The sequence below is a fragment of the Callithrix jacchus genome, chromosome 9 (genome assembly GCF_049354715.1).
Source record: "Callithrix jacchus isolate 240 chromosome 9, calJac240_pri, whole genome shotgun sequence".
Taxonomy (NCBI): Eukaryota; Metazoa; Chordata; class Mammalia; order Primates; family Cebidae; genus Callithrix; species Callithrix jacchus.
In genome coordinates, this window is record NC_133510.1 from 74,112,698 (window position 1) to 74,129,267 (window position 16,570).

General features: G+C 37.1%; 1 protein-coding gene, 1 long non-coding RNA gene and 1 pseudogene across 6 annotated transcripts in view; 2 read left to right on the plus strand and 1 right to left on the minus strand.

The window, feature by feature from the left end:
* Positions 1-16,570, minus strand: part of LOC118144265 (uncharacterized) — a 437,346-nt gene that overhangs the window by 414,792 nt on the left and 5,984 nt on the right. For all 5 annotated transcript variants that reach the window (XR_013521933.1, XR_013521935.1, XR_013521934.1 and 2 more), the window contains exons 2-3: positions 2,913-3,014; positions 632-886 (exon numbers count right to left, since the gene is read on the minus strand). This is a non-coding gene — a long non-coding RNA (uncharacterized LOC118144265). The remainder of the gene's footprint in view (positions 1-631; positions 887-2,912; positions 3,015-16,570) is intronic.
* LGR5 (leucine rich repeat containing G protein-coupled receptor 5) overlaps positions 1-16,570 on the plus strand; it is a 143,745-nt gene that overhangs the window by 79,553 nt on the left and 47,622 nt on the right. The window contains exons 3-4 of the mRNA XM_002807128.7: positions 3,745-3,816; positions 16,473-16,544. Of these exons, the coding sequence (XP_002807174.4) occupies positions 3,745-3,816; positions 16,473-16,544 (144 nt within the window). The remainder of the gene's footprint in view (positions 1-3,744; positions 3,817-16,472; positions 16,545-16,570) is intronic.
* Positions 12,579-12,713, plus strand: LOC118144748 (U2 spliceosomal RNA; annotated as a pseudogene).

A 16,570-nucleotide genomic window follows, 5' to 3' on the forward strand; every position in this document is an offset into this window, starting at 1 on the left:
TGCAGTATATATGTACAATGATACATTATTCTTTCACAAAAAGGAATGCTATTTTGATATATGATGTAACATGGTTGGACACAGAAAATATTATGCTTAGTGAAATAAGTCAGATACAAAAGGAAAACATTATATCATTCTACTTATATGAGACTAGAAAAAGCAAGTTCATAGAGACAGGATATAGAATAGAAATTACCAGGGGCTGAGAATAAGGGGAAGGGTGGGATATTGCTAATCAGGTATAGAGTTTTTGTTGGGGATAATAAAAAATTTGGGTGTACATAGTGGTGTTGGTTAGATAACATTGTGAATATATATAATGCTACTGAATCTACACATACAAATGTTCGAAATGATATTATTTCATATATATTTTACCACAATAAAAATATGCATAGCCAATATCAGAAAAAAAAGATAGCTTCAAAGAATGATAACATTTCTTCCCAACTTAGTTGGGAAACTAGCAACATTCGATGTCTGTGATAGTTCAGGTGCACCAATTGCAAGCTAACAATAGGAAGATGAAAAGGGAATAAAGCAGAGAGACAGAGAATATTGTAGATCAGAACAGCTCTGCAAAATGATGCACTGGGGCCAATATCTAGGCAAGTATGAAACCCCTTACCTTTCTCTCCAGCAGTGCAGTGGAGGTTTACCAGCCCCAACAACTAAATAATCCTTCGATCCTTCAGAGGATACCACAGGCGTTCTCCTGATTCAGTTATTCATCCAAAACAGACTTCGGGGCTTTGGAACAGCTCAGTTCCACAGGGTCATCCAGGAGCCCAGTCTCCTTCTGGTTTTTTTGTTGTTCTTGTTTTGCCTTCTGTGGAAGGTTCTCCACACGAGAATTGTTGATGACGTCTCAGCAGTTCTACTTCTACAGGAAGGGGAAATTAAAGAAATTGAGAACAAGCAATGTCTTGTTAAGGAGGTGATACCGGTGTTTCACGTATCACTTTTGATCACAGCTGAGTTTAGTCACATCATCACGTTCAGCTGCAAGGAAGACTGGAAAATCAGACTCCACCTGGCCATGTAATCGGCTAAAATTCTGGATGGGGGAATTATTCTACAAGGGTAGAATGGATACTGGGGGACAGCCAGTAGTCTCTACTCAACTGGTTAGTCAGGCAGTACTGAGACAACCTACTATCAGACAGTATTCAAGATCCTATGTGGATACCAAGAGAATACCCAGGTTCAAGGAGTTCCCAGTCTTTCATGTGTCATAAGACGGGTACACACTATAACACAAAGTAGATATAAAATCCATAGCAAGACACAAAGTGCTACTAAAGGAGTTGAAAGTAGAGAGACTGACCATCAGAAACTGAGCTTTCCAAATCCTTTCCAAACTCATGGGTAGTCTTTCTACTTTGAAGTCCTTTGGTAGCACTGAGGTTGCTTTAAGAAACGGGGAGAAAGGAGATTTTAGGTGGAACAAAGGGCTAGAGGGGAAAATGTGGAGGCATGTCTTAAAAAGCAAACCTCATTTATTGGTTCAGTTCTAGCATCCAGTAGGAATTAGAGACTTATTGGAGAAGATTCTGAGGACTTTTTATTTCTATTTACCTGGCATGGGAACTGACAGGGTTTTTGAACAGGGCAGTAATATGGTCAGAGTTGGCTTTATAAAGACCATCAGTGAATACAGAATTGATGGGAGTAGGTAGAGACTAAATATGGGGAGATGAGATGGAAGAAGCTCAGAGTTAGTGTCTAAAGAGGGTTTTCTGAAGACAGTTTTATAGGAAATTTAAAAAAAAACACCTCTTAAGTTACCCTGGTCAAATATCATGTTGAATTACATGTTAATAACATATATTTATTAAGTGCCTACACCAGGCTGAAGCTAGCAGCTCTCAAACCTTTCTGACCATGTGTAGGAAGAAACAAACTTCCTCCCCTCAATCCATTTTCACAAATATATTAGGAAACAAAGATTTTTATAAAACAATACTTCAGCCAATTCATTCTACTGTTTGTCTACTCTATTTGTTTTTTCTTAATTGTAGACCAGGCCACTGATCTACAATAAGTGTTTTTCACTTGAAAAAACACTTCTTTAGGTACCATGAGATAGGTAGGAGGGATACAGTATAAGAGGTATCCAAGTCTTTTAAAAGATTATCTCTGTTAAGAGAAGGAAAAACTGGCACAAACACAAACGACCACAAGACAGGATAGGGATATCATGGAGTTTGGGATCTGGAAGGGACCCAGGAAGCCATTTTATCTTAACATTTCGTGTAATTAGTGGGAAAACAAAGCTCAGAAATACCAACTAACTTATTCAACAGCACAAAGCAAGTTAGTGCTGTAGATGCAGGATAAATGGAGCCTCTTGGAGACATCCTAGGACCTTCTAATGTTATTAATTTTTTAAGCATAATTTTTAAAAGTATATTGTAATTTTATTTAATTTGCATAGAGTAAATAATGCTTTAAATACACATACCACAAATACTACTCAGACATTCTATTCATATAAGTATAGCTTTACTTTAAATATTCATATTGTCATTGGTGTGAATTGGCAACAGGACACATATTTAAAGTATGAGAAATGGCTTATTTCAGTCCAGTCAGTGAATCTCTGTGACTGAATTATCTCTCCTTTGAAGACAGCATCAAAGGTAGAAATTTGAGGCTGTTAGGTCCCTCAGAAATAAGCACTAGTAAAATGGACCAACCGAATCCTTATCCCCAAATCCTCATCTCCATCAAAAATAAGCAGGGGCTGGGTACTATGGCACACTTCTATAGTTACAGCTACCCAGGAGGCTGAGGCAGGAGGACTGCTTCAGCCTAGGAGTTCAAGGCCAGCCTGGGCAATAAACCATCTCTAAAAAAGAAAAAGGGAAAAAAAGGGCAAAGGTATCTTGACTCCCAGTTCTACTCACCGTTATAGGATATGATCAGCTCCTCAAAATACTGTGCTCTTCAGAGTCACATTGCTGTTTTTACATGATCCTTTAACACATGAGGTTATGGCTTTGATGTGGCTGCCAAAAAATATTGAATCACATGTTTCAGGTAGCACATCTTGTTGATCATTTGCACAATTTTTCACCTGGCTATCTTCTACTTAGAAAAATATTATAAACTGAACTAAATTTTACCAGTTAATAATGTCAGAACTTTCCATTAAATAACCCATGTTAATGTCCTTCATACTAATCTGTTTTCAGTTTTTTAAAGCATTGCTCTATTAAATCATGTTAAATTAAGCTACTCTATCCTTTTCTGATAGAGTTTAGAAAAAGTCGATTGTGATAATCTACGTTCTTGACAAATTTAATAAGAAAGTTGAGTATTTTGAGGCATAGTTGCAACATAAATATTTTAATGTTTAATGCATTTTTGCTTACAAACAATCATGAAACTCATGACAGTCACATTTGGACATTACAATTTTTTGCAAAGTATCATATGGTGTTAGCATTTGTTTAAAAATTGTTTAAAGGACAGATTTATATATATGTACATATGGTATAAGCTATTAAATCATTTGTTGTAATGTAGGTAATTTATTACATTTCTTTTTAAGAAATTCTGCCAACATTTAAATTAGAAATTTATAGAAATTTTTTGCAAAATATAACAAAACAAAGGTCTTTACAGTTGCTTTTGATAGTTGTGGCTTAAACACAGTTGTATTGCATTTTTTTAAATTAAATGACTTCCACATGAAGAGGTATGCTCACTCTCTCTCTTCTCCATTGACACCCACAGACGTCTTGCTGGAAACGCTCTGACATACATTCCCAAGGGAGCATTCACGGGCCTTTACAGTCTTAAAGTTCTGTAAGTAAACCTAGTGTTGTTGGATATATTTCTGATTTTAGTGTCAAATGCTACTAATAAACTTGAGTCTCTCTAATAAACTATTTAAATCCATGGGATAATTCATCTAAATTCAAGTCTACTTCATTGGTACCATAGAACCATATCATACTTGGCTATATTTGTACGTGAAAAAAAACTCATCTCTCCTTTTCTAACTTTAATATCTAAAATTTTTGCCTTTCAATAACTACCTTATCAATGCAGACTTTTAAAAGCGTATTTCCCTTTCCCTTTGTGTCATGAAATTGGTAAACATGTCTTCAAAAGCATTTTGATGACTGGGTGAATAAATCACTGTGATGCTGACATAATGAGATCACAGCTTATATACCTTATATTGAAACAGGTTTCAAAAGGCAGTGAATAAGCATCAGCTAAAACAACCAAGTTTGTGTTCCACCTGTGAATAGATAGGGTAAAGCCTAGTGTATAGCAAATACACTGAGCAGTTGTCTATTTAAGAAATGTTAATTCATTGAAAATTGTAAATATGAGGCTTCTCATTCTTTAATATCCAACTTCTCAATTTGTTTTTGAGAAAACTCATTACTATTGAATAACTCCTTCTTTTGGTACCCATTGTTTAATTTTCTTTTAGTTTGTTCTGTGAAGAAACAAAGAGGCACTTAATGTAGAGAAAATAAATAATGCAAGGAAAAGTTTACTTCAGAAAAAAAATTCTGATTTTCTTTCTTTGACATAAAAGTTATTAACTGCAATATATTTCTGCTTATTGAAAATTGCATTTCAGTGACCTAAAAGACACATAGGTTAAAAAAAAGATTAATTACATTTAATATTTTGTTAAAAGTGAAATTCAACAGCAGAACTGTTATTGGATATCCTTAGGAGATGGAATTTGGTTTCCCTTCCTCTCCTTGAATTTTTTTCTTTTCTTTTCCTTTTATTTTTTTTAAATTTATTTATTTATTTTGCTACTAAGAAGAAATGATTTTAAGTTGTCATGTTGCCAAAACCTAATAGTAATTTCTTATGTGGTAAAATTCTGAGTTGTAGCACCAGCTCCAATGCATATAGTTTCACAAACCCAGAAAAATATTTGGAACCATTCAAAATGTATCATGAGAGTCAAGTTTAGATAAGACAACTAAAGTGATTTTTTTCCCCATGTTGAGCTATATACTATTAAGTGTTTGGGATACTTGTTAAATAAATTTTACTAGATTCAATTATTTTAATTCACTTAATGAAGTGTGGATTGGGTATATAAGGTAGTGTGGGTGTGTCTCCAGACATCATAATCATACTTTAATTATAAATATGTAAAATGAATACATATAAATTAATATGGATATATATGAATTATATATAAACTAGTTATAATTACACATAATTATCATTTTAAATTCTTGAATTCTTAAATATGAATTATACAAGTCTTATACTAATTTTTCTATCATAACATTTTTAAATTTTATAGTAATAATTATACTCTTATATGTCTCTAATTACATCATATTACTAGTGAATGTTTGTTTCCCAAAATGCACTAAAGATCCATGAAATTAGAGATGTCATCTGTGTTGGTCACTGGATATCCCCAGCTTCTAGAACACTTCCTTACTTGTAGTAGACATTCAATAAATACTTGTTGAATTAATGATTCAGGCTGATGATCTAGAGAGAATAAAGGAGTTCTAGGCTTTTCAACTTTTTCTTCAGTTTGTATGATATTAACTGAATGCTATATGTTTATTAATGGAATATCTATTGTGTATCAAACATAAAAGTTGAGCATTCATATCTGATACGTACTTCTACCTGCAAACACTTTTTACCCAGAATGCTCCCACAGACACTTTACTGCTTCTTAAGGTGCATTTTACCTGAACACCCCAGAGAGTGTTGGATTAATCTGATTCAAAAATGAAAATAATATATTTTTTTGTATTTTTTTTAGTAGAGAGGGGGTTTCACCATGTTGACCAGGATAGTCTCAATCTCTTGACCTCATGATCCACCCGCCTCTGGGCATGGTGGCGCGCGCCTGTAATCCCAGCTACTCGCGAGGCTGAGGCAGGAGAATTGCCTGAACCCAGGAGGCGGAGGTTGCAGTGAGCCGAGATAGTGCCATTGCACTCCAGCCTGGGTAACAGGAGCGAAAACTCCGTCTCAAAAAAAAAAAATGAAAATAATAGGTTATTTCTCAAGCTAACTATTAAAATGTACCCTTTTCATCAGAAAAAAAAATGTTATTTAGATCCTCTCTTTTATCCACTCTTCCTAACCAATGTTTCCTGTCTCCTGTACAGTCCAGGGTTCAGCAAAGCCTAATGCTTGTGATACTCAAATTAGCATTAAACAAATTATTACTGGAAAGACAAAGATCAATGAATAGTGTTCATGTCCTTGAAGAGTTTATAGTGAGAGACTCCAGAACCAAGAGAGTGGGATAAAGACATTAAAACAGAGATCACTTCTGATTCTTGTGGAAAGTGTGTCTGGATATCTGTGCAGGGTACTGCAAAACTACAGAGGTTGAGGAGTTGATGTCATCCCGTTTGGTGGCTCAGATTTGGCTTCCTAGGAGACAGGCTTTCCCAGAGATGACCCAGGAGCTGAATCTTGAAATGCAACTGGGAATTAGCCACACAAATAAGATGGCCAACTGAGGGAACAATATGTACAGCAACACAGAGTCAGGAAATACCTGGGATGAACAGGTAGCTCCAAGCAGGTTAGTACTTGAGCATTCGGGAGAAGGTGGAGAGCATTTGGAGAAGAGCTTGTAAAGACAGTTGCAGGGATCCCATATGTTAAGTCAAAAAATGTAAACATTAATATGTCCTAGGCATGATGAGGAGCCAAGGAAAAGATGTATGTAAGTGAGGGAAGCTCATGTTCAGACTTTGCACTATAGCTGGGTCACTGTCAGTGTAAGGAGAATTCAAGAGGAACAAGATCCTGCCAGGAATTGTGTTCACTCTTCTCTTTACTTTGCTGATCTAAAGACTAATATTCAATGAATGGACTTAAATTATCAAATTTGTTAAGTATTTTGGTTTTTGTCTTAGGTTGTTTGTGCTGTGATAACAGAATACCACAAACTGGGTAATTTAGAAAGAAGAGAAATTTATTTCTCATAGTTCTGGAGGCTGGGAAGTCCAAGATCGAGGTGCTGGCATCTGGTGAGGGCTGCTCTCTGCTTCCAAGATGGCATCTTGAGCACCAAATCCTCTGGAGGGTAGGAATGCTGTGCCCTCCTTTCGCAGAAGGTAGAAGGGCAAAAAGGGAATAATCTCCTTCCAACAAGCCTTTCTATGGTGGCATTAATCTATTTCATATGATTGTACTCCAAAAATTTTTAAGGCAATAATACAAAATATTTATAAAGCAAACTTTCAATGAAATTCATTGAGATCACCATTTCTTATTTTTCTGCTTATTTAATTAAAACATCTCCCAAAAGCCTCTACCAAAAACCCACCAAAGGGCCCTGCTTCCTAACACTGTTGCATTGGGGAGTAAGTTTCAACATGAATTTTTGGAGGGGACAAAAACATTCAAAACATAACAGCATTAGAACACTTTTTCTCAGAAAGGTTGATTCTGCCTGTTACAGAGTGTTTTGGAAATTTGTGGGGGCATCTTTGGTTGTCCAGGTGATTGGCATGTAGTAAGCTGTCCTGCAATGTGCTACACAGCCCAGCCTAAAGAATTCTCCCTCGTTCTACCTTCTGACTGTCCCTCCATACCCAATATAAATCAATAATACTTTAATGTGTAACTGTATTAAACGTTTTATAAGAAGTTCTGCACATGCTTAATAATTTGCATAGGAAAACTCAATGGAATAAATATTTTCTCTCAAAATAAATAAGTAACTTAGTTTATACATCCTGTCTGTTCCTGATATTTTAAGATTTGGAACCACACATTTAGTTTAAAATAGTGTTAGTGGCTGGGCATGGTGGCTCATGGCTGTATAATCCCAGCACTTTGGGAGGCAGAGGTGACTGAATTACTTGAGCTCAGGAGTTCAAGATGAGCCTGGGCAACATGGCAAAACCCTGTCTCTATCAAAAATACAAAAATTAGTTGTCCATGATGACACATGCCTGTGGTCCCAGCTACTCAGGAGGCTGAGGTGGGAGGATTTCTTGAGCCCAGGAGGTCAGGAAATGCAACATAGCCTGGGTGACAGAGCAAGACCTGCCTCAAAAAATAAATAAATAAAATAAAATAGTGTTAGTGCAATAGAAGAATTACCTCAAAAGCCACAAAACAAATTAAAAATATATAACCATGGAAATGTGCAATCTTTTTAAAATAACTATCATTAAAGTAGCAGAGTAACAAGAAACACAAGGATCTCATTGAATTTCATCAACAAAGTTTGCATTATAAATATTTTGTATTATTGCATTTAAAGTTTTTAGAGCACAATCATATGAAATTTATGTTATGATAATTAAATAATGATTTATTTATCTGAGGGTGGCCAGTCTGTTGCTTTTTTAATCTCAGTCTTTTACTACCTAGCAAAGTCTACCACCCAACTTCTGAGAAGCAAGTTTTGTGACTGTATTTCTTTTTCCAATCCGTTGCCTATGAAGGAATATGCTCTCCAGGGCCTTTTAAAGTACTGGGGAATGAATGCTTACTTCAGAATGTTATGGAATTTTGAGACAGGATAATGTTCTCTGTGATATTTCAACACTATTTTGCCCTAAAACATAGAGAATCATTTTGACACTATTCATCTGTAAGGAACACTAATTTGGGAGAATATTCATGCTCAATTGTGAGAGTTACACTTCTTGATTTTCTCCACTATGTCATTTGTAATTTGATGTAGTATGTTATATTTATTTTAATAAAGGTTATTTCCTTCATTCCCTTATAATACATAATAAGTATGGTCTGTTATTACATATCTGTACTAGTCCATTTTCACACTGCTTTAAAGAACTACCTGAGACTGGGCAACTTATAAAGAAAAGAGGTTTAATTGGCTCATAGCTCTGCATGGCTGGGGAGGCCTCAGGAAACTTACAATCATGGCGGAAACAGCAAGGCAAGTCTTACATGGCATAAGGAGAGAGAGAGCAAGGGGGGATCTGCCACACACTCTTATACCATCAGATCTCATGAAAACTCACTCACTATCATGAGAACAGCCTGGCAGAAACTGCCCCTATGATCCAATCACTCCCACCAGGTCCCTCTCTCAACCTGTGAGGATTACAATTTGACATGAAGTTTGGTTGGGGACACAGAGCCAAACCATATCAGTGTCTCAACCAGTTTTTATTCTAGTATCCATCTAGACCCCTACTCTTATGTTGCCATTCTCATACAGAATGGCTTCTGATGACATTATTTGTCTCACAACCAACCTTCTTCATTAAAAGTAGAGGCCAGGTGTGGTGGCTCATGCCTGTAATCCTGGCATTTTGGAGACTAAGGTGGACAGATCACCTGAGGACAGGAGTTCAAGACCAACCCGGCCAACATGGTGTGTGAAACTTCATCTCTACGAAAAATATAAAAATTAGCAAGGTATTATGGCACACACCTATAATCCCAGCTACTCAGGAGGCTGAGGCACAAGAATATTTTGAACCTGGGAGGCAGAGCCTGCAGTGAGCCAAGATAGTGCTGTTAAACTCCAGCCTAGGCAACAGAGTGAGACTCTGTCTCAAAAACAAAAAAAGTAGAGGCAAGCACCTGATTCATTCATAAAAATTGTCTCCTGGGGTGGTCACATATGAGCATCATGTATATAATGATACATATATCATTTTACTATAAATTACTTTTCTTATATTTCTTTTTTTTTTTTTTTGAGACAGAGTCTCACTCTATCATTCAGGCTGGAGTGCAGTGGGACGATCTCTGCTCACTGCAACCTCTGTATCACAGATTCAAGCAATTCTCTGCCTCAGCCTCCTGAGCAGCTGGGATTACAGGTGCGCACCACCATGCCTGGCTAATTTTTGTATTTTTAATAGAGACAGGGTTTCACCATCTTGGCCAGGCTGATCTTGAACTCCTGACCTCATGATCCACCTGCCTCAGCCTCCCAAGTGCTGGGATTACAGGCATGAGCCACCATGCCTGGCCATATTTCTTCTTTATAATACATTTTAGGGCACGTCAATAAACCATATTGACATTTTTTCTTTGAAATAATGTATGTAAATAGGCTATAATTCTATGAATTTTACTTAAGTAAAATAGAAGAGCCATTAAAGATAGGTATTATTAAAGGGAACATTGAATCCAATATGGTTGAGAACCACAGTGCTAGAGGTAAAATATTGAACAAGATAGACCTGTCCCTACCCTTGTGAAAACTCTCAACTGTTTATTATAAAGTCTAAAAGTAGCTGAAGAAAAGAAATAAATGATGGTATTGTGATATGGCAAGAAAGATAATGTAAGAATAATATTTGTCTGGGACCCTGACCTGAATAAGGATGGTAAAGAAGGCATATGGAAAAAGAAGACAAAAATAATCTTGATCCAGTCTACTAAGATGGAGAATGAAGACAGCAACAGCCATCCTTGGCTAGATCTGTTTTACATCTGAAATCTTCTTACAGTGAATGCTAAAATACCACTAATATGTAAAGTTATTTTTCCTGTAAATATTGGCCATGATAAAAAATAAGTCATTGGTGATGTATGGCAAAACACCCAGTTCATAAATTTCTAAACCAGGCTGTCCTCAACAAAGGTTTATTGTCTAGTGTAAGCCATTCCATGAAGAATGGCTCATCCTCCTGCCACCTAACACCAAAACCAAAGCCATTTGGAGGTGATGGGTAAAACTAACCATAAAAAAGTCACAGGTAGCCAGAATTCCCCCTCTCATGTAAACCCAGAATACAGCGCTGATGGTTACTTGATATCTACACAGAGGACAAATAAGCCAAGGGAATACCTAATATTTGATCCATCAATTGTAACTAAGTTCCCATTTAGCAGGTTATTTAATCACCCTCTCCTTCACTGTACCTGTTCTTAATTAGTCCTGTTGACAAAAAAAAGAAAAAAGAAAAAAGTGTGGGAGGAACCAAAAACTTGCATGAGTAGCACTAGGGTGCTGTATGAAATAGTGATTATTTTAAAGCTCCTGAGGCAAAGAAATTAAGAAAATATGAAAGACATCTTTTGTCTCTAGAGAGTGTTCCATTTTCTTTTCTTAATCTATGTGAATGATAAAAATGAAGTTTTAAGTGGCTGCACCTATATTCAATACGTTTATATTCCACGTATTCAATAAGGAGTATTTTCAAAAAGAAAGCAGCCATGTTGTGAATGTTTTATTTTAATTGCACCCCTTAGCACTACAAACCTTTTAATTGTTTTGCCTCCCATTGGAATATCTTAAACAAAAACAGAATTTTCTAATTAATCCACTGGAGACGTATAAGGATATAATAAAGATAACTTGCTCTTGTTTCGTCACTTGAAAGTAATTACACAAAAGTTCCTTATTTAGGAAGTGATCAGGGCTCACAGTTGGTTTTTTTTTTTTTTTTTAAGTTATATTCTTGGTGTTTTACTGGTCTACTTAGTTGAAAATTTAAATCACCATCCTTAAAGAAAAGAACTTTCAACCCAGAATTTCATATCCAGCCAAACTGAGCTTCACCAAAACACCAAAAGCATTGGCAACAAAAGCCAAAATAGACAAATGGGACCTAATGAAACTCCACAGCTTCTGCACGGCAAAAGAAACAGTCACTAGAGTGAATCGGCAACCGACAAAATGGGAAAAAATCTTTGCAGTTTACCCATCTGACAAAGGGCTGATATCCAGAATTTACAAAGAACTCAAACAGATTTACAAGAAAAAAACAAACAAGCCCATTCAAAAGTGGGCAAAGGATATGAACAGACACTTTACAAAACAAGACATACATGAGGTCAACAAACATGAAAAAATGCTCATCATCACTGGTCATTAGAGAGATGCAAATCAAAACTACATTGAGATACCACCTCACGCCAGTTAGAATGGCAATCATTACAAAATCTGGAGACAACAGATGCTGGAGAGGATGTGGAGAAATAGGAACACTTCTACACTGCTGGTGGGAGTGTAAATTAGTTCAACCATTGTGGAAGACAGTGTGGTGATTCCTCAAGGACCTAGAAATAGAAATTCCATTTGACCCAGCAATCCCATTACTGGGTATATATCCAAAAGGCTATAAATCGGTCTACTATAAGGACACATGCACATGAATGTTCATTGCAGCACTGTTTACAATAGCAAAGACCTGGAACCAACCCAAATGCCCATCGATGATAGACTGGACTGGGAAAATGTGGCACATATACACCATGGAATGTTATGCAGCAATCAAAAATGATGAGTTCGTGTCCTTTGTAGGGACATGGATGAATCTGGAGAACGTCATTCTCAGCAAACTGACACAAGAACAGAAAATGAAATACCGCATATTCTCAACTCATGGGCGGGTGATGAACAATGAGAACACATGGACACAGGGAAGGGAGCACTACACACTGGGATCTATTGGGGGGAATAGGGGAGGGATAGCATGGGGAGAAATGCCAAATATGGGTGAAGGGGAGGAAGGCAGCAAAACACACTGCCACATGTGTACCTATGCAACTGTCTTGCATGTTCTGCACATGTACCCCAAAACCTAAAATGCAATTAAAAAAAAATTTTAATCACTGGGAAGTAGCTTGGGAGGTAGCCTTAAAAGTTATCATTGATCACTTCTTGACCTTTTAGCTAAGATCAAGTGTAGTATCTGTTCTTATCAGTTTAAAGTTATCATTGGCTAGGGGTGCGGTGGCTCATGCCTGTAATCCCAGAACTTTGGGAAGCCGAGGCAGGTGGATCATTTGAGGTCAGGGATTCAAGAACAGCCTAGCCAACATGGTGAAACCCCGTCTCTACTAAAAATACAAAAATAGCCAAGCAGTAGTGGTGCCCACCTATAATCCCAGCTACTTGGGAGGCTGAGACAAGAGAATCAATTGAACCCAGGAGGCTGAGGTTGTGATGAGCTGAGATCGCGCCACTGCACTCCACTCTGGGTGAAATAATGAGACCCTCTCCCCCAAAAGAAAGTTATCATTACTAAAGTTCATTTAAGTTCCATTACCTGAAGAAAAACATGTAAAGCAGCAGAGAAAGTTTGAAACTATTGAATGACAAAAAGCTATCTGAAAATCTCTTATCTTCCACCTCAAATTTTCAGATATTTTAGGGAAATCATATTTTAAGAGTTTCACTGTTTGGTTAGCAAAGCAAAGGATGATGCAATACATACTTTGTACCAGTAATGTGTTATTTATTAATAAAAAAATGTTTAGGCCAGGCGCGGTAGCTCAGGCCTGTAATCCCAGCACTTCGGGAGGCTGAGGGGGGTGGATCACCTGAGGTCAGGAGTTTGAGACCAGTCTGACCAACATAGAGAAAACCGGTCTCTACTAAAAATACAAGAATTAGCTGGGCATGGTGGAGCATGCCTGTAATCCCAGCTACTCGGGAGGCTGAGGCAGGAGAATTGCTTGAACCTGGGAGGCAAAAGTTGCAGTGAGCCAAGATCAAGCCTCTGCATTCTAGCCTGGGCAACAAGAGTGAAACTCTGTCTCAAAACAAAAACAAACAAAAAGTTTAGACGACAGTTCATTCTATTATCTGTATCTTACCATCATTTAAATATATCACAAAACTAAAGCAATACTTAGAAAACATTTTTGTGAACTTAAAATTAGATGATGGAATGAAACTGCTTGGAAAAATGTAAAATAATAAAATAATATAGATATCAAAACTTTTAATTAATTCAGGTAAATTATGCAAAACATAGAATTCAAGTTTCAATTCTCCTAATTCTCTAACTGGTGAGTGAAGTGTAGGGACCTCTCTAAAACTCAACTTTATTCCTAAGGAACCAATACATTTGAGACTCTTGATTTATGAAATTTTAATTGAATCCAAGTTTAACATAATGAAATTAGTCGAGTAGAACTATTGAAATACAAATGACATGGTACGTTCCTTAGAAAACAATCTCAGGCATGGTGAGAAAGGCATAATTCTTATGATCTCCAAATATTTTTCATTTATGAGCACATATTTATATACCTTAAAGTACTATAAATACTTTCATATTTTAATCCTCCAACACCTTTTCAACCAGATGATATTATTTCCATTATACAGATAAAAGACCAAGAATCAGGAGATTAAATGAGTTTCTTCACCAAGACTAAAAGCTTAGCTCTTATCTCCAAACCCAATGCAGCTCTTCCTCAAAGTCAAGTGAAGATATTCTCTTTTTTTTTTCTTTTGAGATAGAGTCTGGTTTTGTCCAGAGTAGGTAGGACTACAGGTACACCCAACCACTCCTACTTCCCCAAGCAAAACTATTCCATTAGAAATATTTAGATAGATAGCTGTGTGTAGTAACTCACATCGGTGGTCCGGGCTACTCTAGAGGCTGAGGCAGGAGGATGCCCCGGGCAAGAAAGCAAGAGAATCTCCCACCCTTTGTTTCTAAAAAAAAAAAAAAAAAAAAAAAAAAAAGCAAAAGCAAAAGCAATTAAATAGGCTGCACACAGTGGCTCAGGCCTGGGATTACAGAATCCCAGAACTTTGGGAGGCTGAGGTGGGAGGATCACTTGAGGTCAGGCATTCAAGACTAGCCTGGCCAACATGGTGAAAGCCTATCTGTATTAAAAATACAAAAATTAGCCAGGTGAGGTGGCACATACCTTTCGTCCCAGCTGTTTGGGAGGCTGAGGCAGGAGAATCACTTGAACCTGGGAGATGGAGATTGCAGTGAGCTGAGATCACACCACTGCACTCCAGCCTGGGCGACAGAGTGAGACTCCATCTCTAAAAAAATAAATAAATAAATATCACAGCATAGGGTGGTTCTCTGTGTGTGGTCTCCTGCTCAGCAATATTGGCATCACCTGAGAGCTTGTTACAAGTGTGAATTTCCCGGCCCTCACTTAGACCTACTAAACCAGAAACTTTGGGGTGGGGCCCTGCATTCTGTTTTAACAAGCCTTCCAATGGCTTCTGATGAGCCCTGAAGTTTGACAACCACTGGCATAGAGTTTTCTTTTTCTCTGGCCCATTAAATTGTCAAATCCAATATAAAAATTATTAGTTTTGAGAAAGGGCTTATTAATGTACATTAAAAGGGTCAATTTTTACTGAATGACTATTATGTAGCAAGTATTTTTCTATGAACCTTCACTCACTGAATCATCATAAGGAGCCCTGCAAGGTGGATGTCATTACTGATCACTGAGGCATGGAGAGACTCGGTGATTTTTGAATATCTGTAGCGACAGAGAAGAGGTGGTCAGATTTGAGAATCCACATTCTTAACCGTATCATTCACATGCAGTCTGAGACTTTGCACAGTATGCACATATGCCTCAAGAGAATGCTGCCTGGTGCACTGGAAAACATACCAAGCTTTGGAGTTAGACACATCTGGGTGGAATTCCAGCTAGTCAGGTAGTAAACAGAAACTTCCTTTGTAGAGACAAAAGAACCAAGCAGATTGCTTCTGAAATACAAATACAAGTTTGCAACTTAATAAGTAGAAATATTTCTTTAAAATTTCTGCTTTCCTAAAATAGTCTTCTGCCTCAGGCTTACATGGACTACAAAATACTGGCAGAAAAAAAAAAGTGCTGCAAAATTCTTGTGTTATAAACATTTATGAATAAGGTAGCAAAATAAAAGGAATCTCATGGGAATTTGTTTCCATGCTATTTCCTCATTAGCAATGATATATTTTTATTTCATAGTTGCCAGGTGTTTCCATTCTGTAGTCCCCATATTCTGAAAAACTGTTCAAGTTTTTCAAGTGCAAGTGCAAAAACACACATACTTTACAAAAAAAGAATTTAGTTTATATCAAAATACAGCCATGTGGAGAAGGAGGATGATCTTAGCCTCCTACTGTTATCCTTATTTCCATTTGGTGTAATCTACATAAGCAGCAGAATGATCCTTTAAAAACGTAAATAAAAGCATGTCATTTTCCTGCATATGCCCTTCCACAGGGTTTCTCATCACACTTAAAAGAAAGCCTTATAGTGGCCAGCAAAGCCCTCCATGAGATGGCCTCAGGTTCTCTCTCTCTCCCAATCTCAAGTCCTCACTCAGTCTTCAGTCACAGTTGGTCCTTTGCTGCCCCTTTAACAAGTCAAGCAAGCTCCCTCCAGCCTCCAGCCCTTGTACTTATTCTTCCCTTTTCCTTGGTAACTTTTCCTAAACGTTCACAAGGATTTTCTCCCTGTCTTCATTCTGGTCTCCAGTTAAATATCACTTTTCAGAGAGACCTTCCCTGAACACCTTTAAAATAAAAATCTCACCCCCGATACCATCTATCCCAAATTCATAGTTTTGGTTTTTATTCATAGTACTTATCACTTGTCTCACGTTATATTAATATTTTCATTTGTTCATCTTTAATTATCTTCACTCTTCACAGGAATTTAAGCTCCCCAAAAGACAAGACTTTGTCTGATGCTCGGTTGTTTTTCTGACGCCTGGAACGGTACCTGGCAGTGTTACGGCCTGTTGTTCATTTTTTTAAACATTTTTCTTTATTTCTTTTAACATACAGTATGCTGCAGAATAATCAGCTAAGACAGGTACCCACAGAAGCTCTACAGAATTTGCGAAGCCTTCAATCCCTGTAAGTATAGTTGACATTGCAAAATA